This window comes from Salvelinus alpinus, chromosome 24, assembly GCF_045679555.1.
Source record: "Salvelinus alpinus chromosome 24, SLU_Salpinus.1, whole genome shotgun sequence".
In the NCBI taxonomy this organism is placed as follows: Eukaryota; Metazoa; Chordata; class Actinopteri; order Salmoniformes; family Salmonidae; genus Salvelinus; species Salvelinus alpinus.
Genome location: NC_092109.1, coordinates 30314088 through 30339252, shown reverse-complemented (window position 1 = coordinate 30339252; position 25165 = coordinate 30314088). Strand labels below are relative to the sequence as shown.

The following is a 25165-nucleotide window of genomic DNA, read 5'->3' as shown; positions in this document are numbered from 1 at the left end:
CTCTAACATAACCCTAACCTAAACCTGACCACTCTAACATAACCCAACCCTGACCACTCTAACATAACCCTAACCTAAACCTGACCACTCTAACATAACCCTAACCTAAACCTGACCACTCTAACATAACCCTAACCTAAACCTGACCACTCTAACATAACCCAACCCTGACCACTCTAACATAACCCTAACCTAAACCTGACCACTCTAACATAACCCTAACCTAAAACGGACGACTCTAACATAACCCTAACCTAAACCTGACCACTCTAACATAACCCTAACCTAAACCTGACCACTCTAACATAACCCAACCCTGACCACTCTAACATAACCCAACCCTGACCACTCTAACATAACCCTAACCTAAACCTGACCACTCTAACATAACCCTAACCTAAACCTGGCTGGATTGATTGCTTTCATTTTACTCCTGCGACTCTTTCATAATCTTGTTTGTGGCTGTCGTTTTTTCCCGTTAACGTTACCACATGATGTTTGTAATGACCTGTCAAACACACCCCGGTAATGGCTGAAATGGGCTCAATGGAATACATTGTCTTTCCGTTGCATCCATAAGATTGCTAAAGCTTTGTCTGGGATTTAACACATCAGATAGACATTTACATCATAAGAAAGATAACTTTATTTTGAGGGGTATACATTTTTTGTGGAATTGAAAAAAGTAATAATTTAAAATATATTCATATATGCAAATATACCCTGTGTATGTACGCAAATGAGGCACATATACTTTTCTATATTTTAACACAAAATATAAAGAAATACCTGATACCATTAGAACATGTATATATGAGTGCATTGTAAAAGAAACGGATAACAGCATTTTTATACATGACCCTAAGCATGATGGGATGTTAATTGGTTAATTAACTCAGGAACCACACTTGTGCTTTAATATACTTAGTATCCTTCATTTACTCATGTGTTTTCTTTATTCTGGCAGTTACGTGTACAGTTCTAACCTTAAATCACAGTCTGTACATGCAGGGTTGCAGAGCATTCCCCTCATCACTATTCTTCTCTTGTGTTCCTTGCAGCATTCATTCCTGAAGTTAGCCAAGCCCCTGTCCAGCCTGAGCCCTCTGATTGTAGCAGCCAAGGAGGCCATAAAAAACAGCAGCCGCTAGAGGGCGCCATGTGTCCACACACAGAGCTGGACCCTGCTCCATGGTGTTGTGTGACAGACAGACAGCACAAGGACAGAGCAGTAACCAACCCCCCCTGCTGCCTCATACAGGGGATGGACAGCTGGCCTGCAGGGCCTCTCAGCGGTGGGACGCTGCTGCTGAACCGCCGGCCGCCTCCTCCTCTAGTCCTCCAACATTCTGTACATGTGGAGCAGTCTGTCAGACGTCTGTTAGCGTGTGTTCATAAGAGTGTGTGCAGTAGCGTGTGTGCAGTAGCGTGTGTGCATAAGCGTCTGTGCGTAAGCGTGTGTGCATAAGCGTGTGTTTGTCCTGTGAGGGGAGTAGAGGCTCCTAAACTAAATACGAAAAATAGAAAATACGAAAAAAAAGAAAAAAGCTCCTTTTCAAAAGGGAGAGATCCAGGAAGAGAGGCAGAACGTAACAGCACTGAGATAATGTGGTTCCTTCCTTGTCTGTCCAGCAATCGCCTTGGTTCCCTTTCCCTTAGGCATCTCCTGCAGTGAACATTTTATATGAGACAGACTTGGGGACTCTGGACCCAGTATATGCCTGCATGACTTTGGCTCCATGTAACCAACTTGCAACCTGTGTGTGTGTGTGTGTGTGTGTGTGTGTGTGTGTGTGTGTGTGTGTGTGTGTGTGTGTGTGTGTGTGTGTGTGTGTGTGTGTGTGTGTGTGTGTGTGTGTGTGTGTGTGTGTGTGTGTGTGTGTGTGTGTGTGTGTGTGTGTGTGTGTGTGTGTGTGTGTGTGTGTGTGTGTGTGTGTGTGTGTGTGTGTGTGTGTGTGTGTGTGTGTGTGTGTGCGCGCGCGCGTGTGCATATGTGAGAGAGAGAAAAGATGGGGGGGATAGAAGAGGCAAACATTCATCAAAGCCAGTTGGCTGTTGTACTCCAGGACATAGCTGTCATTTCTTGGACACCCTAAAGTTGCTAGATGTTTAGAGATTTGACATAGAGAATGGCTTTGCCAGGGCTGCAGTGGAGGCTGATTAAATAACTACTGCGTATCTGATGGGCTACAATGTGTTCAGAGTTCAAGTCACAGCTTTTTAAATATAAAAACCCATGTTATTGGCTAATTCCCTTTAGTTAGTTAAAAATGCATTTAGTAAATTAATTGATTTGTAATTGTTTGGCCAGAGTCAGAGAGTCTGAAGTTGAAGAACAGTTAGAACAATTCTGAAGTTGTCCCAATCTATTGGAGGATGTTAGACTGTGTTACTGAGTTTATTTATGTTGGGATAGTCTACAGACAAACATTTGCTTGTTTTTTTGAGTGGTGGGGGTCAGTGTTTGTCAATGTTACCATTTGTTTCACCTCAATGAGCCTTACTTTTGCATGCTTAACCTCTGATCTGTGAATTTACTTAGATGTATCAGAAGTAGAAGCCATGCTTAGTGTGAAAAGCCATTTGTTCAAGTGAGCACAATCCCTGAGTTAGCGCATGTGTTCATCTGTCCGTCCATGATGTGTTTATCTAGTTTTTTAAATGGGATGCTATTATTTAGCCTACCCCCTCTCAGCGTAAGTTATGACTTATTGCTCCAGTGTCTTGTTGTTGAACTTTCTGATGTACTGTGTGAGTTTGGTTGTGTCTGTTTCTATATGAGTGTTTCTGTGAGTTTTGACTGTTTGGCAGGTTGGTGGGTGTTAATCATTTGCCCATGAAAAGGTTTTTGGATTGAAGACTGAGTGCCAATTTTTGATTGTCTTGCGGACCATTGGAAACTAGAGGGTCACAGTCCCTGATCTCAGGGCTCTCACAGGGAGTCACTGACCACTGATTTCATGGGCTATATTCCATGAGCTCACACTGTATCCCTGGTAGATGGTGTTGGGTGTGTGTATGAATGGGAGTGTGTGTGTGTATGCATGAGTGTCTTTGTAAGGGAGAGAGTGACCTTAGTCTGCACTAGATACCACACCTGTTCTCCACCTAAACTCAGACTGTGTAGTGCAGGGTAGCCGCTCGCTCATCCCTCCACCACGCAGGAGAGCCTCACACTGTCCATTGCAAGGAGTACATCACCGATTTCATGCATGGGAAAACAATACGTTAATACATTTTCCAATTAGGCTAACATTGTTAGGATACATGTGTGTACGTAAATAGGATGGAATTATTTTAACTTTTTTGAGTTACGTGACTTCAAAATGAAAGGATAATATCCAGGTTGCTCTATGGTATTTATTTATAAATGTTTTGCACCCTGGAAATTTAACGAGAAAATAAAACACACTCCTGGATGGATCGATCATGCTTGGGCTGTGTCAGACAGTACTCCACCTGGACACAGAGCTGTTGGAAGCAGACCCCCGTCTGCTGTGTCAGACAGTACTCCACCTGGACACAGAGCTGTTGGAAGCAGACCCCCGTCTGCTGTGTCAGACAGTACTCCACCTGGACACAGAGCTGTTGGAAGCAGACCCCCGTCTGCTGTGTCAGACAGTACTCCACCTGGACACAGAGCTGTTGGAAGCAGACCCCTGTCTGTGTCCAGCAGTCCCATGTCTGTCTGTACGGAGCACTACTTCTGAGTGTGCCTGTGGCTGAGAGTCTTCGGGACCTCACAGAGACTATCTGCCCTCTGACCTTTAGCCGCACCTCTATGTACAGGCCTGAACTCTGAGCACAAGATGAACTCTGGGACAGCTAACGGCCTTGCCCCGCCCCTCCATGCCCGCCCCTCCCCGCCGGCCCACTCCTCTTCCGCGGTCGATCCTGTACATTCCTATCTTCTGAATGTGTAAACCTGTACACGTGGTGTGAAAATTCCTCCATTAATGTGTATCATGAGAACGGATCAAAGGCAAAAAAGTGTTTATTTAAAATGATGATTATTATTATTATCTGGGTTTGTAAACTGCTGACCCATCTGGTGAACCTCAGCAATCCCCATCTTTGGAAAAGGACAGATGAGAAAAAGCAACTGGGGACAACTAAGGTTTTGGATAAGCTATTTTTAATTGTGGTTAAAGCAACATACTTTTTGGAATTCTGAATTGTGCATGGCTGTGTCTTGAGTGTAAAACAACAAAATACTGCAGTTTGGGAACTGAACTGAAATTAAAAAAAATACAAAAATAACTTTTTGGTTTGAATGGATTCACTTTTCTTTGCTGTTAGTAGAGAGGGACTAAAAGTGGCAAGACATTTCGAGCAAAGGAATATGGTAGTTTAGAGGCAGTACATACCCTTTAGACATTTCAATAAGTTCAGTGGAATGACACAAATTTATGACCATGGTCCAAAACTTACACTCTAGATACATTCGGCTCTTTCAAGACTTTCCAATATTTGCAGCAAGAGCCTTTTGGCTGTTTTTCAGCAATATGAAAAGAGACACTTTTATTTGTATATGATAATAAACATATTGTTGGAATGTATAAGTTGCATAATGTTGTATACAGATACAGTATGCGTATTACTCTGAAGAGTTATTATGTTTCATAGTGTATAGTCTAGTATAAAATAATGATATATTTACAGTTATTCATCTTTCAAAAAGTAATGTCTTGTCCCTTTATAAAACACTATAAGAACAAACAAAACTCCAGAAGGCTTGAAGATACTTCTTGGTCCATGACCAAGGCAGTCTTTAGTAGGTTCTTCTTGGTCCATGACCAAGGCAGTCTTTAGTAGGTTCTTCTTGGTCCATGACCAAGACAGTCTTTAGTAGGTGCTTCTTGGTCCATGACCAAGGCAGTCTTTAGTAGGTTCTTCTTGGTCCATGACCAAGACAGTCTTTAGTAGGTGCTTCTTGGTCCATGACCAAGGCAGTCTTTAGTAGGTGCTTTTTGGTCCATGACTAAGGCAGTCTTTAGTAGGTGCTTCTTGGTCCATGACCAAGGCAGTCTTTAGTAAGTGCTTCTTGGTCCATGACCAAGGCAGTCTTTAGTAGGTGCTTCTTGGTCCATGACCAAGGCAGTCTTTAGTAGGTGCTTCTTGGTCCATGACCAAGGCAGTCTTTAGTAGGTGCTTCTTGGTCCATGACCATGGCAGTCCTTAGTAGAATATATTGTAAGCTCACATTGATAGTCATTCTGAGTGATAACCTTATGCCTTGTAGTGATGAGCCCCTGTTCAAAGTGTCAGAGGCAACAGAGTGTTGTACACATTGTCAATGTGACTCAGGTAGTAGTCAGCTGATCCAGGTCACATGTCTGTGAGCTCGGTGCAGGTGACGATACGGAGGGTGATGGAGCCAGGCATCTCGTCGGCCATGGCTCTGCCACTCTTCCTCAGCTGGAGCCTCTGGGGGTTGGTGGAGTCCTTCACTGAGCCTGTCAGAACCACCTGGCCCAGGAACTGGTCCTTCACAGCATTACTGTTCCACACCTGGGGAGGAGGACAGGGAGGGGGGACGAGAATGGAAGTGGAGGCCATTTAAGACCAAGGTTTTGCGTGAACACTATCTGACCATCCATTGAAGACACTAAGGGCTTTATTCAATCCGTAGCGCTGAAGTGCCACATTTAAAGGCACTGTTCCTGCGTTAGCAGAAACTGCATTCACGGTAATCTCTTCAAATGTCGGCTTAACTTGACATTTCAAGCGCACTGTAGTGCTGAACTTCAGCGGCACAAATTGAATCCAGCCCTAACTTCAGACATCTAAATGTAACAATTCACTAGTCAGTTTGTCCTCCCAGCCCATTGGTAGTGATGCTCTTTGACCCCCATATACCTTACCTCCACAGTGATTGGCTTTGTGGGCTTCTTCCTGTAGAAGATGGCTCTGGTATCAAACACCGGCATCACGGTGTCCGCCTTGACTGTTGACCGGACTGAGGAGCCCTCACAGGATACGATCACATATGGATCCGCGCCTGTACAATGAAGCAGCATTAACCAGCCATTAGGCAATGCTGAATATACTCCCAAAATGTCAAAAACATCTTGACTTATGTTTCCCTGTAATGTATGAGATAGTTTTAATTTGAGGTTGTGGAGCGTTCTCTCACCCCCTGTGCGGTCCTGGTTCTCCAGCCCCTCTGCTCCGTGGACATAGATCTGGGACACGGCAACAGGGTAGCCAGTCAACTTACTCCAACACGTCATCCTGGGCTGGTGTTCTGTCAGCTCTCTGAAAGAGAGATCATCTTATACCTTTACAGTAATGCTAAAGTAATGGTATACTGCATAGATAAGATATCATACTGAAGTGTGTTACTATGTGTACAGGTCTATTTCCAGTACCTGCATCCTGAGTCTACGTTAGTGTAAACACGCAGCATGAACTCTCCCAGAATCTCAGGTTTGAAGGTGGAGGGGATGATCATGTAGCGACCCTTGGGGAGCGTGGCCCTCATGAACACCGTGCGGGCGTTGATGTACGTAGTAGTTTGCACGTTAAGTTGGGTGATGATGTCATGCATGCGGTATTTCCTATTCAGTTCAACCTTAAATCAAAAGAAATCATTTTTCACCATGACTGTTCCCCAGTGTTTGTTGTTACAGCTTGATCAGATCTAAAATATTAATCATTTAGTGATTACAGGTCGTTGAAAGTTTGTGTCCCTGATATGAACAAGCCAATGTGGCATTTATAAGTAATGTCTACCCATTATTGTAAACACCCTCTGGTTTATTTGCTGTTTGTTCAACGGATGAAGAGGGAAAATTGAAATTCCACTGATTTATCAAAATTCGTGTACAGCGGGGGAAGCCAAACATGTGGCGCAGAGAACTTCTCCGCTAAAATGAACTGAAGTTGGACCAATGCCCAAGATGCATACCCTGTCTCTTAGACAAACCCTCACTGGCCCAGTCTCTCACCCCAGACCCACTAGTCATTCTTAGAGGATGTTAATATGAACTACCTTGAAGACGGCGAAGCCGATGGTCAGGTTCTCTCCCTGGCCGATACGTCTGTGGATCTTCATGTCTCTCTGCTGTAGGGAGATCAGAACCTCATCCACTTCCTTGGTCACCTCAAACAGGTACTGGGGGTTCTGCAAGAAGGTATGTTTGTGGTTCATGCAGCCTCCACAGCGGTTGCGCAGAGGTTCTGCATTCTTGGTCCAACTCCCCAAAATCATCACTTCATTCCATGTCTTGTCGATGGTGAGCAGGGAGGTGTTGATGAGACGACAAACGTCTGCATCTGTGAAGTACTTACACCAGTCTCTAAACTCCATCCTTTGAAGATACAGTAGCGCACACACACAGAGATGCAAATTAACATAGGTAGACAGATAAAACATTCTCACACGCTGAACAGAAGAGATAACAGCCTTTAATTGTTTTTTTTTACACTCACCAGAACTCCCCATCATCTTCCACTGTGATGCCAAGCTTATTCCTCTCCATGCTGCCAACCTTTTTCCATTCCGCTGAACTGAAGTAGGAGAGGGGGAGAGGGGGAGAGGCAACAGGAAATAGAGGGAGGGAGAATGAAATAATGAGTTGATGAGGTCACCTGTGCACTGAAGTGTGGAGAGGTTGAAAAGTAAGCGAGCGGGGAGGATATGTCCTCCTCACCTGTCACTCCAGGCTCCGTTCCACTCAATCTTTCCCCAGGGGTTCCTCATGCGAATCAGGGGGATGGTCTCGTTCTGGAAGTAGGCCATCAGCCCGTGGCCCAATCGTACTTTCTTCACTGAAGTCACTGAGTAGGCATGGCCCTTCACCAGCCCACATGCCATCCGTGCCTCAATTTCAGAAGGAGACGCCTAAAAGAGGTCCAAGCACAGTAGTCAGTCATTTGTGTCTACTAAACACAATTACCTGTGACTATAGTGTGCTGACCAATTGAAAATGATCAATTGAAAAGACAGACCTTGGGCCTCCCGGGTGGCGCAGTGGTCTAGAGCACTGCATCGCAGTGCTATGCTGCGCCACCAGAGTCTGGGTTCGCGCCCAGGCTCTGTCGCAGCCGGCCGCGACCGGGAGGTCCATGGGGCGACGCACAATTGGCTTAGCGTCGTCCGGGTTAGGGAGGGTTTGGCCGGTAGGGATATCCTTGTCTCATCGCGCTCCAGCGACTCCTGTGGCGGGCCGGGCGCAGTGCGCGCTAACCGAGGGGGCGGGTGCACGGTGTTTCCTCCGACACATTGGTGCGGCTGGCTTCCGGGTTGGAGGCGCGCTGTGTTAAGAAGCAGTGCGGCTAGGTTGGGTTGTGCTTCGGAGGACGCATGACTTTCGACCTTCGTCTCTCCCGAGCCCGTACGGGAGTTGTAGCGATGAGACAAGATAGTAATTACTAGCGATTGGATACCACAAAAATTGGGGAGAAAAGGGGATAAAAAAAAAAAAAAAAAAAAGAAAAAAAAAAAAAAGAAAAGACAGACCTTGATGGAGCAGCTGATTATTCCATCCCTGTCGTAGACTTTGAACAGGTCCTCAAACAGTTTGTCCATTCTCCCCTGGTCTTTGTGGAAAGCTTCAGCCTCAAGGTTAATGGCCTCTGCCACGGCTCCACTGAAATCCACCACTGCATCCCCAGTGTTGCCCCCGTCCAGCGACTCATAGCAGCCAGAGAGCCTGGAGACAAGAGGAGAGAGAAGAGAGTCCGGAGAAGATACAGAGAGGTTAGAGGGTACGAAACGCCATGATTTATGAATCAAGGGTTGAGAAATGTTACAGTATACATACTTGGCATAGGCTTTCTCAAGCAGGGCGCTCCAAAACTCGTTTTTGACTTTGGAGTGGCAGTAGATGAGCTCTCTGTTGATGGTGGGCAGGCGGTCATCCACCACCACATCCACCCACTCCCCAAACACCCAGAACTGGAAGTGGAAGATGCCAGCGTAGGTCTCCGGGTGCTTGGAGTCCCATTCCTGCTCCTTCCAGTCAGGAATGACCTGTCAACACAAAGGGCTTCACAGTGAACAACATGTCTAGTCAAATGTTAATAGTTTTAAACTTGGGTGGTTTAAAAAATATATATATTTCACCTTTATTTAACCAGGTAGGCCAGTTGAGAACAAGTTCTCATTTAAAACTGCGACCTGGCCAAGATAAAGCAAAGCAGTGCGACACAAACAACAACACAGAGTCACACATGGAATAAACAAACGTACAGTCAATAACACAATAGAAAAATGTATATACAGAGTGTGCAAATGAGGTAAGATTAGGGAGGTAAGGCAATAAATAGGCCGTAGTGGCGAAATAATTACAATTTAGCAATTAAACACTGGAGTGATAGATGTGCAGAAGATGAATGTGCAAGTAGAGATACTGGGGTGAAAAGGAGCAAAAAAGTAAATAACAATATGGGGATGAGGTAGTTGGATGAGCTATTTACAGATGGGCTATGTACAGGTGCAATGATCTGTGAGCTGCTCTGACAGCTGATGCTTAAAGTTAGTGAGGGAGATATGAGTCTCCAGCTTCAGGGATTTTTGCAATTCGTTCCAGTCATTGGCAGCAGAGAACTGGAAGGAAAGGTGGCCAAAGGAGGAATTGGCTTTGGGGGTGACCAGTGAAATATACCTGCTGGAGCGTGTGCTACGGGTGGGTGCTGCTATGGTGACCAGTGAGCTGAGATAAGGCGGGGCTTTACCTAGTAAAGACTTATAGATGACCTGGAGCCAGTGGGTTTGGCGACGAATATGAAGCGAGGGCCAGCCAACGAGAGCATACAGGTCGCAGTGGTGGGTAGTGTATGGGGCTTTGGTGACAAAATGGATGGCACTGTGATAGACTGCATCCAATTTGCTGAGTAGAGTGTTGGAGGCTATTTTGTAAATGACATCGCTGAAGTCAAGGATCGGTAGGATAGTCAGTTTAACGAGGGTATGTTTGGCAGCATGAGTGAAGGATGCTTTGTTGCGAAATAGGAAGCTGATTCTAGATTTAATTTTGGATTGAAGATGCTTAATGTGAGTCTGGAAGGAGAGTTTACAGTCTAACCAGACACCTAGGTATTTGTAGTTGTCCACATATTCTAAGTCAGAACCGTCCAGAGTAGTGATGCTGGACCGGCGGCCAGGTGCGGGCAGCGATCGGTTGAAGAGCATGCATTTAGTTTTACTTGCATTTAAGAGCAGTTGGAGGCCACGGAAGGAGAGTTGTATGGCATTGAAGCTCGTCTGGGGATGACCGGGGCAGCTTTCCAATCTTTGGGGATCTCAGACGATACGAAAGAGAGGTTGAACAGGCTAATAATAGGGGTTGAAACAATTGCGGCAGATACTTTTAGAAAGAGAGGGTCCAGATTGTCTAGCCCAGCTGATTTGTCGGGGTCCAGATTTTGTCTCTTTCAGAACATCAGCTATCTGGTTTTGGGTGAAGGAGAAATGTGGGAGGCTTGGGAAAGTTGCTGTGGGGATGTAGGCAAGTAGTATCTTTCCCAGCCAGGCTTGAATAAGAGAAAGTTGAATGTTTCTGATTGGTAATGGTCATTTAAGATGGAAGGATGACACTAGTTTCCTTCAATGGGAGTGAAAAGCCCCTCGGGGGAATTCCTCAGGTGAACTAAGCTACGTCCCCTCTGAGGAGTCAGGTATCAACAGTATGGAATGGCACACAGACATCCACCCACATACTTCATAGACATTAACTGCTCAATTTGAGTCACACATTAGGAATGTGACCAAAATAACTTTTTACCACCTGAGCAACATTGCTAAGGTGTGTCCGTTTCTCAGTCTGATACAAACTCATCCATGATTTTATTACAAGCAGGCTTGACTACTGTAATGCTCTCCTGTCTGGTCTACCCAAGAAAGCCATTGATCAACTACAAAACATACAGAATGCTGCAGCACGGGTACTGACCAAGACCAGACGCAGAGCACACACTACACCAGTTTTAAAGTCTTGTACTGGCTGCCTGTGAATTTTTACAATTCATTGTACGATTCTTCTATTGGTTTTTAAATCAACCCACGATTGTGTACACCAAATACATATCAGACATGCTTTTGAGTTATGGACCCAGTAGGTCCCTCAGGTCCTCTGGCACTTGTATTTTAACTATCCCAAAGCCTAGGACCAAGAGGCCTGCCAGAGAACCTGAGGGGGCCAAAACTGTGGACATATTTAAAAGAGATCTTAAAGATCGTAAAAAAAAACATTTTTAGCTTTGCTTTTCCTTAAGGTGCTTTTTTAGTCTTTCAGTTGTTGTTATTCTTTAGTTCTGTATCCTCTTACATTTGCTGTGCAGTAAATAATTCTGTTTTTATTTTCACTGTATTTTTTATTCGTTTTTCTCCTGAGAAGTGCATTGCGTTGCATCTGAAATGTGCTATATAAATAAAGGTTGATTTGATGTGTTCCTTCACAAACAGCACCATGTATTCCCCTATAAGGTGACTGTAAAGGAAATACACACATAGTCTGCTCTTGTGACACTCATCTCAGACTGTGTGACCAGACAGGAGGAAACCAAACTCACCTTCTGCCAGAGGTCTGGCTTCAGCGCCAGGCAGGAGCATGCCGCCACAAACCAGCAGTTACCCAAAAGCCCCTGGTTCAGGTCATGGGAGCTGATACCCTCCACAAACAGATGAGGCCCATCACTGATCTCCTGTAACAGAGAAATAAAATGTTGTTGACAAGTTATGATGAGGGGTGGTAAAATGTGAAATTGTGAGGTAAAATGTTCCATGTGAAAAATTGAAATACCTTAGAATGTGCTCACTAATAAGTTATGCTTGTAACAATAGTCGCAAATCCTTGACAAATAGTTCTGGCTTAGAGCACGTTTTCTTTTTAAATGAGTTGGAACTCTCTTGAGGTGTACTGTTGTTATGAATAAGAAATTGTGTTTTCTCTTCTTGTCACTTGGGCAACATGCCATATAGATGCAGGATCTTAATTTGATCACTCTTTTGTTGCTGATCATTTTCCTGTACAGCATGACATGCAAACTTGTAGTGGATTTGAGATTTTAAAAAAGGCTTGTAAAGTTAGTCATTTCCACTTTGAAATGTCAGACCTGACTTACCCTAACAAAACAATATATCAACCCATACAAAAATACATTTATTATAATGTTTGCCTCAGGAAAATTCACATTTCCTGATGCTGCAGGAGAATTTTCCTGCTGTATTAAGCTGTCTCAAATGAAGATCCGACATCTGTACATAGAACAGACACAGTAACACATTAAGCATAAATATAACTCCAGCTTTCTCCATTGAACAGAATGGCAGCTATACAAACATAGATTTTATTTTATTTTTTCTCTTGACAGTATTGAAACACATGTTCTGTCATATATCTCACACGCTATGTAAAGTATACACTTTAAAACACTTCCCAGCACCACCCTCACCTCAGTTTCACACCACAGTTTGCTGTCTGTCACCACAATAAGCATTGTGGATGACATTTAACCTTTAACACAATCCTCAGAGGCAACCACTCAAAAGGCATTAACCTTTGAAGTACTCCATCAAAAAATATTGTATAAGTCTATATAAAACCTGGCAGACAACACCTTTCACAATACCTATGTATGGCCAAATATAACACAGTCATACTGTTTTTATATCAAAGTCGGCACACATGAAAGTTCAATCATAGACATGACATGTTTATATTGCACAAGAAGAAGGTCATGCTCTGATCCCAGAAAGCGCTCTATAGCACTTTTATAAGCTTACATTTTTACTAATCAACAGCAAACTATAAATTGGTCTTTTAAGCAATAACATTTCCTAAAAACTATGAGGAAAAACATGAACATTACAAATAGTTTCAGTGAATCATTAAAGCTTGTGACATTCTATTTCATGTTTAGTGTTTTTGCATACAGATTCTGCTTTTGGTATTAAGCTAATAGACAAAAAATAAAGTACAAAGGTGCTCTGTTTGGGCGTCTGTCACTCACCCGTGGTCTCTTCCACTCCACCATACCAGGAGGTGGTTTCTTGTAGAACAGGGATGCATTGGTGACAGGAAACTCTGGATCCTCAAACAGTTCCTTGTCCTCCAGACATTTCCTCTTCAGCTCAGAGTAATGCTGGTTCTTGTATGAAGTGGCCGTGGAGAACATGGTTCAGACGCTGGAACCTTGAAACTACAAACTGACCACAGAAGAAGACGTCCTGTTACTATATAGGCAGACTACCAGGACAGTCCTTGTCAGCTTAGGATCTATTATTGTTCACCTTTGACTCTGGGTGTCTGGACAAGAGCTCAGCATACCCTACAGTAATACACCTCATAAATCCCAGAGTAGCTCTTTCTTGGAAAATGTTGTAATGGAATTTTTCATCTGAATCACCGTAGTTTGGATATATGTAACAGTATAGCTTCTGTCCCTCTCCTCGCCCCGAACCAGGGACCCTCTGCACACATCAACAACTGACACCCACGAAGCATCGTTACCAATCGCGCCACAAAAGCCACGGCCCTTGCAGAGCAAGGGGAACAACTACTTCAGGTCTCAGAGCGAGTGAAGTCACCGATTGAAACGCTATTAGCGCGCACCACCGCTAACTAGCCATTTGACATGGGTTACATGTAGTCTCCCACAGGGGCCAACCGGGAAACAAGCTGGCCTAGAGATAAATATATCCAATAACCAATATGCAAATTATGCATATTTAAATAAATTCAAGTAGAACAACAGTCTTCTACGAACAAAATCTACAAACAACTACGCTACATCACTTTAAAAGTTACCATAGATTTTACTGTACTCTGAGCACAAAAACAGCAAAAGTCTAAACTTTTTACATTTACATTTACATTTAAGTCATTTAGCAGACGCTCTTATCCAGAGCGACTTACAAATTGGTGCATTCACCTTATGATATCCAGTGGAACAACCACTTTACAATAGTGCATCTAACTCTTTTAAGGGGGGGGGGGGGGGTTAGAAGGATTACTTTATCCTATCCTAGGTATTCCTTAAAGAGGTGGGGTTTCAGGTGTCTCCGGAAGGTGGTGATTGACTCCGCTGACCTGGCGTCGTGAGGGAGTTTGTTCCACCATTGGGGTGCCAGAGCAGCGAACAGTTTTGACTGGGCTGAGCGGGAACTGTACTTCCTCAGAGGTAGGGAGGCGAGCAGGCCAGAGGTGGATGAACGCAGTGCCCTTGTTTGGGTGTAGGGCCTGATCAGAGCCTGAAGGTACGGAGGTGCCGTTCCACTCACAGCTCCGTAGGCAAGCACCATGGTCTTGTAGCGGATGCGAGCTTCAACTGGAAGCCAGTGGAGAGAGCGGAGGAGCGGGGTGACGTGAGAGAACTTGGGAAAGTTGAACACCAGACGGGCTGCGGCGTTCTGGATGAGTTGTAGGGGTTTAATGGCACAGGCAGGGAGCCCAGCCAACAGCGAGTTGCAGTAATCCAGACGGGAGATGACAAGTGCCTGGATTAGGACCTGCGCCGCTTCCTGCGTGAGGCAGGGTCGTACTCTGCGAATGTTGTAGAGCATGAACCTACAGGAACGGGTCACCGCCTTGATGTTAGTTGAGAACGACAGGGTGTTGTCCAGGATCACGCCAAGGTTCTTAGCACTCTGGGAGGAGGACACAATGGAGTTGTCAACCGTGATGGCGAGATCATGGAACGGGCAGTCCTTCCCCGGGAGGAAGAGCAGCTCCGTCTTGCCGAGGTTCAGCTTGAGGTGGTGATCCGTCATCCACACTGATATGTCTGCCAGACATGCAGAGATGCGATTCACCACCTGGTTATCAGAGGGGGGAAAGGAGAAGATTAATTGTGTGTCGTCTGCATAGCAATGATAGGAGAGACCATGTGAGGATATGACAGAGCCAAGTGACTTGGTGTATAGCGAGAATAGGAGAGGGCCTAGAACAGAGCCCTGGGGGACACCAGTGGTGAGAGCACGTGGTGCGGAGACAGATTCTCGCCACGCCACCTGGTAGGAGCGACCTGTCAGGTAGGACGCAATCCAAGCGTGGGCCGCGCCGGAGATGCCCAGCTCGGAGAGGGTGGAGAGGAGGATCTGATGGTTCACAGTATCAAAGGCAGCCGATAGGTCTAGAAGGATGAGAGCAGAGGAGAGAGAGTTAGCTTTAGCAGTGCGGAGCGCCTCCGTGACACAGAGAAGAGCAGTCTCAGTTGAATGACTAGTCTTGAAACCTGACTGATTTGGATCAAGAAGGTCATTCTGAGAGAGATAGCAGGAGAGCTGGCCAAGGACGGCACGTTCAAGAGTTTTGGAGAGAAAAGAAAGAAGGGATACTGGTCTGTAGTTGTTGACATCGGAGGGATCGAGTGTAGGTTTTTTCAGAAGGGGTGCAACTCTCGCTCTCTTGAAGACGGAAGGGACGTAGCCAGCGGTCAAGGATGAGTTGATGAGTGAGGTAAGGTAAGAACACCACTTTTCCTGGTTTTGTGATGGGAACATCCCATGGGTCATCAAAAACATCTGATCAAAACTGCTATCCTTTGGGAATATTCTGATATTCTAACTCTATGACCAGTACAGTCTCTTTACTCCTGACCCCCGACCCCAGAGGTCAAGCTCTTTATAAATAATATTAGATTTTATATAGTGCAGTGCAGTTTGCCAGTGCAGTTTCGTACATTTGCTGTCTGCCATGAATAACACAGACACAAATAATTCAATTCCAAAGGAATTCCATTTTGTGGCCACTGGAGAACAGTCAAGCTCTAAACTCCCGATGAGTCTCTAATAACACTTTTCCCAAAAACATTACACACTTTAGGAAATGCCTCTCAGAGCAAGGCCCATTTGGAACACAGTGAGAGGCAGTTCACGACGAAGTTGTCATGAGGATTCTGACAGTTCATTATCATCATGGCCAACTCTCTGCTTCCTTCAGTTTTCAGTCAGAACATTACGTAGAAATGGACCCATATCCAATACACTAGAATAATTGGTGGGGGAAAATGTGAATGTTTTTCTCCTCTGTCTTTCTCTCCCTCTCCTGTACACTCTCTCTCTCTCACTCCTTCACACACAGAACAACCACATTCTATGTCTCTTCCTCAAACTATTAAAGCAAAGAGAACTCCTCCTCACATTTAAGGATCTAGAAGAAAAAGCCCAGTAAAAGTGTCTTCGTACCTCCGTCGTAGCGTTGTGACAACCGCCTCCTCCAGGATAGTGAAAGAGAAGGGTGTTTCCACCAGGTCTTTGTACCTGTCTTTCTCCCCCTTCCCCCCCCCCCTCCTCCAGGATAGTGAAAGAGAAGGGTGTTTCCACCAGGTCTTTGTACCTGTCTTTCTCCCCCTCCCCCCCCCCCCTCCCCTCCCCTCCCCCACAACATCTCTGCAGTGACCCAGTTTAGTTTCTCTTGTTCATGCTCAGGGCCACACCCATATCCCAGGAACAAGTGTTCTACTTCACACAGTGAATGTCTGTGTTCACTTACTCTGTCAGTGGGTTACTATCATGAAATGAGTGTGTGTGTGGCTTTATTGATTGAATAAGTAACTGTGATGTGAGTTTGCCATGCAGTGTTGATCATGCCTTCGTGATGTCACTTCCTTGTAGAAGAGTCCTTCCTCGGGTGCACACTGACATGTCTGTGTGTGTTTATACCACGTGAAATTTCAGTACCTGACTGACGAGCTCCAACAGGTTTTTCTGTGTTTGGTGTGAATGTCGTCACTGCAGAGGAGATTGAGGAGAGCGGAGTATCGCTGTTATAATTGCCACAGCTGTTGGGTTTATTGTAATAATGGTCTATGTTAGTGTACGCTGATAAAATAGGCTTAGACTCAATGGTCACCAACAATGTACTAAAAAAAAGCTGTTGCTGTTTAAATGGTAAGGTCACCAGTATGCATCATCAAAGGTTATGTTACTAACAAAGTTAGAACAAGAATGGTGGCAAAACTACAAGCTGATAATAACTGCAGCAATTAAATGTTAAACTCTGTTAATATTTATAACCAGAAAACATTCCAGGTGTGTAACCAAATGTAGTTCTCCACAGTGTGTGGCTCTTACCTGTGCTTGTCCTCCTAAAACTCCGAAAGAAATCCTAAAGTTCCTTATAAGGTTGCAAAAATGCCCCTCTGATACACCTTGGGAAAATCTACTGGGACGTCACACTAAAGACAAAGGGTTGTGTCCTCCTGTCTGTCCCCTTCCTATGACAACGGTCTGCAGCACGTAGGGCTCCCAAAGGAGCAACCAAAAACACACAGCAATGGTTTTTCCACTCCTAACCCCCAACACACTCATTAACAAACAGAAAAACCCACATTCACTGACGCACACCAAAAACCGGTCTGACGAGTGGTTCATTAGGGCAGAATGCATCATGCAAAGTGCTGGCTCCCAGTCTCATTCCTTTCTAGTGAAGTTCGATGAGAGATATGTTATCCACTGCATTCCTGGAGCCGTTAGGCTCTCCAAGGTGCAGAGGAGAGGAGAGGAGAGGAGAGGAGAGGAGAGGAGAGGAGGGGAGGGGAGAGGAGAGGAGAGGAGAGGAGAGGAGAGGAGAGGAGAGGAGAGGAGAGGAGAGGAGAGGAGAGGAGAGGAGAGGAGAGGAGAGGAGAGGAGAGGAGGGGAGAGGAGAGGAGAGGAGAGGAGAGGAGAGGAGAGGAGAGGAGGGGAGAGGAGAGGAGTAGAGGAGGGAAGAGGAGGGAAGAGTAGAGGAGGGAGATGAGAGGAGGGAGATGAGAGGAGGGAGATGAGAGGAGAGAAGAGGAGAGGAGGGAATAGGAGAGGAGTGCAGGAGAGGAGGGGAGGGAAGAGGAGAGGATGGAAGAGGAGAGGAGGGAGAGGAGAGGAAGGAAGAGGAGAGGAGGGAGAGGTGGAAAGAAGTGAAAAAGAGGAGGAGAGGAGGGAAGAGGAGAGGAGGGATAGATGGAAAGAGGCGGGAGAGGGGAGGAGAGGAGGGAAGAGGAGGGAAGAGGAGAGGAGGGAGAGAAGAGGAGAGGAGGGAGAGAAAAGGAGAGGAGGGAATAGGAGAGGAGTGGAGGAGAGGAGGGGAGGGAAGAGGAGAGAATAGAAGAGGAGAGGAGGGAGAGGAGGAAAGAGGAGAGGAGAGGAGGGAAGAGGAGAGGAAAGAGAGGTGGAAAGAGGTGGGAGAGGGGAGGAGATGAGGGAAGAGGAGAGGAGGGAGAGGAGGGAAGAGGAGAGGAGTAGAGGAGAGGAGGGAAGAGAGAGGTGGAAAGAAGAGGGAGAGGAGAGGAGAGGAGAGGAGAGGAGAGGAGAGGAGAGGAGAGGAGAGGAGAGGAGAGGAGAGGAGAGGAGAGGAGAGGAGTAGAGGAGGGAAGAGGAGGGAAGAGTAGAGGAGGGAGATGAGAGGAGGGAGATGAGAGGAGAGAAGAGGAGAGGAGGGAATAGGAGAGGAGTGCAGGAGAGGAGGGGAGGGAAGAGGAGAGGATGGAAGAGGAGAGGAGGGAGAGGAGAGGAAGGAAGAGGAGGGAAGAGGAGAGGAGGGAGAGAAGAGGAGAGGAGGGAGAGAAGAGGAGAGGAGGGAATAGGAGAGGAGTGGAGGAGAGGAGAGAATAGAAGAGGAGAGGAGGGAGAGGAGGAGAGGAGAGGAGGGAAGAGGAGAGGAAAGAGAGGTGGAAAGAGGTGGGAGAGGGGAGGAGATGAGGGAAGAGGAGAGGAGGGAGAGGAGGGAAGAGGAGAGGAGTAGAGGAGAGGAGGGAAGAGAGAGGTGGAAAGAAGAGGGAGAGGAGAGGAGAGGAGAGGAGAGGAGAGGAGAGGAGAGGAGAGGAGAGGAGAGGAGAGGAGAGGAGTAGAGGAGGGAAGAGGAGGGAAGAGTAGAGGAGGGAGATGAGAGGAGGGAGATGAGAGGAGAGAAGAGGAGAGGAGGGAATAGGAGAGGAGTGCAGGAAAGGAGGGGAGGGAAGAGGAGAGGATGGAAGAGGAGAGGAGGGAGAGGAGAGGAAGGAAGAGGAGAGGAGGGAGAGGTGGAAAGAAGTGAAAAAGAGGAGGAGAGGAGGGAAGAGGAGAGGAGGGATAGATGGAAAGAGGCGGGAGAGGGGAGGAGAGAAGGGAAGAGGAGGGAAGAGGAGAGGAGGGAGAGAAGAGGAGAGGAGGGAGAGAAGAGGAGAGGAGGGAATAGGAGAGGAGTGGAGGAGAGGAGGGGAGGGAAGAGGAGAGAATAGAAGAGGAGAGGAGGGAGAGGAGGAAAGAGGAGAGGAGAGGAGGGAAGAGGAGAGGAAAGAGAGGTGGAAAGAGGCGGGAGAGGGGAGGAGATGAGGGAAGAGGAGAGGAGGGAGAGGAGGGAAGAGGGGAGGGAAGAGAGAGGTGGAAAGAAGAGGGAGAGGAGAGGAGAGGAGAGGAGAGGAGAGGAGAGAGAGAGAGAGAGAGAGAGAGAGAGAGAGAGAGAGAGAGAGAGAGAGAGAGAGAGGGAGAGAGAGAGAGAGAGAGAGGTGGAAAGAGGAGGGAGAGGGGAGGAGAGGATAGGAAGGAAGAGAGAGGTGGAAAGAGGAGAGGAGGGAGAGGAGTGGAGGGAAGAAAGAGATGGAAAGAGGAGGGGATGGGAGGAGAGGAGGTCAGAGGAGAGGAGGGAGAGAAGGGGAGAGGAGGTAGGTCAGAGGAGAGGAGGGAGAGGGAGGAGGGAAGAGGAGAGGAGTAGAGGAGAGGAGGGAAGAGTAGAGGGAGATGAGAGGAGGGAAGAGGAGAGGAGGGAATAGGAGAGGAGTGGAGGAGAGGAGTGGAGGGAGAGGAGGGAAGAGGAAGGAAGAGGAGAGGAAGAGGAGAGGAGAGGAGAGGAGAGGAGAGGAGGGAAGAGGAGAAGAGAGAGAGGGGAGGAGAGGAGAGGAGAGGAGAGGAGGGGAGGGGAGGGAGAGGAGGGAAGAGGAAGGAAGAGGAGAGGAGAGGAGAGGAGAGGAGAGGAGAGGAGAGGAGAGGAGAGGAGAGGAGAGGAGAGGAGGGGAGGGGAGAAGAGAGGAGGGGAGAGGAGAGGAGAGGAGAAGAGAAGAGAAGAGAGGAGAGGAGAGGAGAGGAGAGGAGAGGAGAGGAGAGGAGAGAGAGAGAGAGAGAGAGAGAGAGAGAGAGAGAGAGAGGAGAGGAGAGGAGAGGAGGGGAGAGGAGAGGAGAGGAGAGGAGAGGAGAGGAGAGGAGAGGAGAGGAGAGGAGAGGAGAGGAGAGGAGAGGAGAGGAGAGGAGAAGAGGGCAGTGGAGGGAGAGTTTGTAGGGGGTCAAAGTCAGGTGGGAGGAGAACTTTACTGCCACTCTCTGTTTTTAGTTTAGTTTAGTTTATTAATTCGACCATTTAAAAAAAACAAGCACACATAAAACTTACATGCCATACATGCACATGAATCAAATCATCGAGGATAACACACAATAAAGTCTGGGACATATTTCCATTGTGGTCCTCTTGAGACAAGATGGCTATACAAGATCGAACACAGTATGGCAGTGAAATAATAAAACAAAAACTTGATCAAAGTACTAGTGGGAGCTCGTCCGGCTGGGCGCTACCTGTCTCTTCTCCTGATAGGCCCATTCAACAATAGTTAGCATACCTGTTAGCATACCTGTTCCATTGTTGCGGATAGAGCAGAGCTAACAGTCCCATGACACTCCACAGCTGTTTGGATGAAACCACAGAAACTAGATTTACCTGCAGGATTGCCTTTATGCTTCTCTATCGAGATGTCATCAACCGAAAGATACTGTGAGCACTGATAGACTTACAGCAATACAGTCTGGTTCCCTTCAATGTTTCGTCATGCACCTGTAGTCTGTAAAACTGACTGTTTGCATAACTACACCTTATTGACGGATGGTTGCGCTGTCTAATTTTGTGGAAATTCAGTGCCAAATTAAAAAATAAATGGCCTGGAAATATGCCACATAATTGTCTGTATACAGAGCCATGTACTGTCTTAGTGAGGTAGCATTGGTAATGGGATGAGCTGTATGGTCGTCCACATCATGTAGTGGCCTGGTGGTCCCTGTATGCCATGAGACAGGCTTTAGGAGGAAATTACAGTTATTAGTTTAAAATTCCAGCAGACAGAGAGACACAAATCCTGTCTGGCTGCCTGGCCTCGGTCTGTGTGTGGCAGGGCCAAGCGCTCAGCCAAGCGCTCAGCCAAGGGACAGTCACACAACTCTGAACATGGCAGCAGCAAAGGAGGTCAAATCCATGCTAGAGTGAAACACGGCCTGAAGAGATTCCCAAATAAAGGGGAAGCATCTGGACCAGCAGAGATGGGAAAGGGCCATCGAGCAACTCTGAGGTCTCATATACAACCCACAGTTCACAATACCAAGACCAGTAGAACTTGTGATGCAACATAATATAAACTAGCAGACTGGTCTCATAGACTAGACGTAACACAGTAAAAGTAAATCCTAGAAACTCAAATTAGTATGATATGGTTACGTAAGATAGGTTACTTTTAAGGGGAAAATAATAGAAGAGGGATTGGGTGGGTGGGCAGGTATATAACATGAACATCTAGCAACCTAAAGGTTGCGTGTTCAAATCTCATCAGAGACAATTTTGCAACTACTTGCTACTTCTCAAAAACGTAGCATGTTAGCTAACGCTTCCCCTAACCTTAACCGTTTCCCCTAACCTTCCTTTAACCTAACTCCTGAGCTTAACCCCTAACCTTAACCCCTAGTAATAGCTAACATTAGCGTCAGCCACCTAGCTAACATTCATAACATATCATACGCATGATGGACATCCACAAATTAATACATACCATACAAAATGTAACATATCATACTAAATGGAGTGTCCCCGGATTTATGTACAGAATAATACGAAATGCTCTGAGACAATGTTGAAACTAGGCTTACGTGACTGAGGCTTCATGAGGAATTTATGTTCATGTAGTTGTAACAGCCCAGGGCAGCCCAGCTCTCTCAAGGGTCCAGTTCTAGATTGTGTAACACAACATGACTAGTAGTCTCCATGCTGATGGAACAGGCAGGGCACTTCTTCAGGGCACTTCTTCAGGGCACTTCTTCAGGGCACTTCTTCCCTACTAGGGACCCAGATAGAGAGGAAACCCACCCTGACTCACCCCACACACAACAACTCTCAAGATCCCTCCTAAACATTCTCACCATCAATTGCGTACACAAAGTCAGCGTTAGGACATCATTCATGAGAATATTAATGGGAAGTCAGTGCAAACGTTGATTCACATTGTTGCTGATTCATTCTCAGAAACCATGTGGGGAATATAAAGCTATATCCTGTCATAGTTCTGTGGAGCTTAGTGTTCAAAGGCAAACAAAGCACAGCCCTCCACTTGTGAGTGTACTGGCAGAGTTGTGTCCCATGAACGGCTATTTATATCAGAATCAGCCTGATCCCTTCTCATCAGTATGAAATCTCCCAATAACCCCTGGTACCATTCCAGTTTCAGAGACATGCTGTCTGAGTCTGAGTTTGAGTGAATATGAAGTCACTTACTGTAGTTAGTGCAGAATTAACCGTGACTCTTCTATTGGTAACTTGTGTCTGGCCCTGCCTGTGTCGGTTAAATACCACAAGACAGGATTGTTAACTATAAACCCATTTCCCTTCTAAATACAACTCTATGGTAACACTCCCTATTCTCAGCAGTTCACACAGAGTGTTGAAACATCTCAGTTGTTTCAGTAATTGCAGTAATTACTCAAAAGCCAGAGCCCGAATTAGTGACCTTGTCATGATGTCTAATATCAGAGTCCTCCCCTGATGAGGGGGATTCTTAGCAAGTCAGTCTAGTGAAAAGTCAGTCTAGTGAAAAGTAGCCAGTGGTGCCAAATGACCTGGTGTAAACCTCAGGATGAACATGTCCTGTTTAATTGCCAACCAGAGCTACAGTACAACAGCCTCCCCTGTCTCAAATCAGTTTCACCATCACCCTTCAGGCAGATGGAACCCAGACTCCTGATCCTCACGCCAAACTCCTAGTGGATTCCTTAGACAATGAATCCATGCAGTGGCAAGTCCTACACATTCCTAGGGAAACGCGCCAAATAAAGGGATGAACTCGTCATGCCCTGACAAGCCACCAGATGGCAGACAAACCATGTTTTTGTTCTTGCCAATGCCAGAAGTGGTATGGCAAGTGGTTCAGTTGAGCTGGAGCTACAGGGCAGATCTGTTCATTCAGGTAGGTTTTTGGAGTGGCCTGTGTGAACTTTTCCCCTAACCTCTCTGGCAGCTTCATGAAATGTTCCTACGCGCCCTTGTGCCCAGTCCCCCTCGTGGGTAACATACTGTACTGTACTTTTAGTCCCCTAATCTAACCTTAACCCTGGAGACAGGGCCCAGAGACATAAAACCATACATTTTGTCCTGTCAAAGGTTTCTCGGTGGATTATGCTTGTCTATCAACTACTCTTGCAATTAAGCTTTTGGGCCATCCTGGATATTGCCCCAAAATCCAATATGTCTGCCTCAATACCATTAAATGGAGGTTTAGGCACCTATAAATGGAAAAAGATCTATGATAGAATACCATTTTCTGAGTTGTGTTATATATCTATGCTTTACTGTGAATCCAAAATGTCTGCCATACTGAGCATTAAAGCCAGGCATCACACCCAAATATTTTCCCCCCTTCTTTTATTCATGTCACAATCAACTTTCACCAGTTGAATAAAGACACAAATATAATACTTTGTTGTATTACACTTTTTCTGAAATATTTTATTATATGCAAATAAGGCAATACGTGCGATTTCAGTGGGATGCAGACTGTGGCCTTCTCTCAATTGGATTAGCTCACCTCCTCCGTCCTCTCTCGCCTCCTTTTCAAAAAGGTCAAAGGTAATCGAGGAAAGTCAACGAGGAGAGTGAATGTGGATGTAACGGCTTTCCTCCTGGAAAGAAGGAGAGGACCAAAATGCAGCGCGGTTATTGTTCAACATGTTTTAATCAGACGATAAACAGTGAACATTAACAAACAACAAATAACAAACGTGAAAGCCGAGACAGTCCTATCTGGTGCAGAACACAAACACAGAGACAGGAAACAATCACCCACAAAATCCCAACACTAAACAAGCCTCCTATATATGATTCTCAATCAGGGACAACGATTACCAGCTGCCTCTGATTGAGAACCATATTAGGCTGGACACAGAAACAGACAAACTAGACACACAACATAGAATTTCCCACCCAGCTCACGTCCTGACCAACACTAAACAAGCAAATAACATAATAACTCTGGTCAGGACGTTACAGTGGACAGAAATGCATTTGTTTAAAATGAGACAGCCCTTCTTCACTCCCATGTCATCAGGCAAATTATCCGAAAAGAAATGCGTAAAATAAAATAAAAAAATAACAAATGTAGCAGTCACACACACACACACACACACACACACACACACACACACACACACACACACACACACACACACACACACACACACACACACACACACACACACACACACACACACACACACACACACACACACACACACACACACACACACACACACACACACACACACACACACACACACACACACACAGCTTTAATGTGGTATTTTGTAGGCGAAGTCACATGCACACACACACACACACACACAGAGAGGGAGACAAACAGAGAAAGAGAGAAGGAGAGAGAGAGAGAGAGAGAGAGAGAGAGAGAGAGAGAGAGAGAGAGAGAGAGAGAGAGAGAGAGAGAGAGAGAGAGAGAGAGAGAGAGAGAGAGAGAGAGAGAGAGAGAGAAGAGGGAGAGAGAAAGAGAGAGAGAGAGAGAGAGAGAGAGAGAGAGAGAGAGAGAGAGAGAGAGAGAGAGAGAGAGAGAGAGAGAGAGAGAGAGAGAGAGAGAGAGAAAGAGAGAGAGAGAGAGAGAGAGAGAGAGAGAGAGAGAGAGAGAGAGAGAAAGAGAGAGAGAGAGAGAGAGAGAAAGAGAGAGAAAGAGAGAGAGGAGGAAGTGTTGTACACTGAATGCTACTCTATGTGTTACAGTATGTTGTCATGGTGATGTTAAAACACTTTCTCACAAATCCTGTTTAGTTTGATGTCACATTTCAACAAAAAAAAAGTTACCTTTATTTAACTAGGCAAATTCTTATTTACAATGACAGCCTACCCCGGCCAAACCCGGACGACGCTGGGTGTGATGCAGCCTGGATTCAAACCAGGTACTGCAGGGACGCCTCTTGCACTGGGATGTAGTGTCTCAGACCACTGCGCCACTCGGGAGC

General features: G+C 46.0%; 2 protein-coding genes across 8 annotated transcripts in view; one reads left to right on the top strand and one right to left on the bottom strand.

The window, feature by feature from the left end:
* Positions 1-4260, top strand: part of LOC139552599 (serine/threonine-protein kinase PAK 3-like) — a 90602-nt gene extending 86342 nt beyond the window's left edge. For all 3 annotated transcript variants that reach the window (XM_071364475.1, XM_071364476.1, XM_071364477.1), the window contains one exon: positions 1062-4260. In XM_071364475.1, the coding sequence (XP_071220576.1) occupies positions 1062-1151 (90 nt within the window). In that variant the 3' untranslated portion in view covers positions 1152-4260. The remainder of the gene's footprint in view (positions 1-1061) is intronic.
* On the bottom strand, positions 3977-17344 carry LOC139552597 (calpain-5-like). 5 transcript variants are annotated; one of them, XM_071364470.1, is made up of 13 exons: positions 17021-17344; positions 16628-16678; positions 12958-13153; positions 11518-11649; positions 8769-8977; positions 8465-8657; positions 7656-7846; positions 7435-7512; positions 6995-7313; positions 6372-6574; positions 6137-6258; positions 5865-6001; positions 3977-5511 (listed from the first exon to the last, which is right to left on the bottom strand). In XM_071364470.1, the coding sequence occupies exons 3-13, from the start codon at positions 13120-13122 to the stop codon at positions 5329-5331; spliced, it is 1932 nt and encodes a 643-aa protein (XP_071220571.1). In that variant the 5' UTR covers positions 13123-13153; positions 16628-16678; positions 17021-17344; the 3' UTR covers positions 3977-5328. The 5 variants fall into 5 exon arrangements, with proteins under 5 accessions (XP_071220571.1, XP_071220574.1, XP_071220572.1 ...); XM_071364473.1 differs by lacking the exon at positions 16628-16678; XM_071364471.1 differs by lacking the exon at positions 17021-17344 and having other exon boundaries at positions 16628-16697.
* Positions 17345-25165: the final 7821 nt, after the last annotated feature.

What these genes read in the sequence shown, in the direction of transcription:
- LOC139552597 (XM_071364470.1), bottom strand. Translation starts at nt 13,122, where the DNA reads ATGTTCTCCACGGCCACTTCATACAAGAACCAGCATTACTCTGAGCTG. An exon ending in AGCCAGACCTCTGGCAGAAG is followed by an intron (nt 8,978 to 11,517) that starts GTGAGTTTGGTT and finishes TTGTGTTGACAG; the next exon opens with GTCATTCCTGACTGGAAGGA. An exon ending in GAAGATGATGGGGAGTTCTG is followed by an intron (nt 7,314 to 7,434) that starts GTGAGTGTAAAA and finishes GTATCTTCAAAG; the next exon opens with GATGGAGTTTAGAGACTGGT.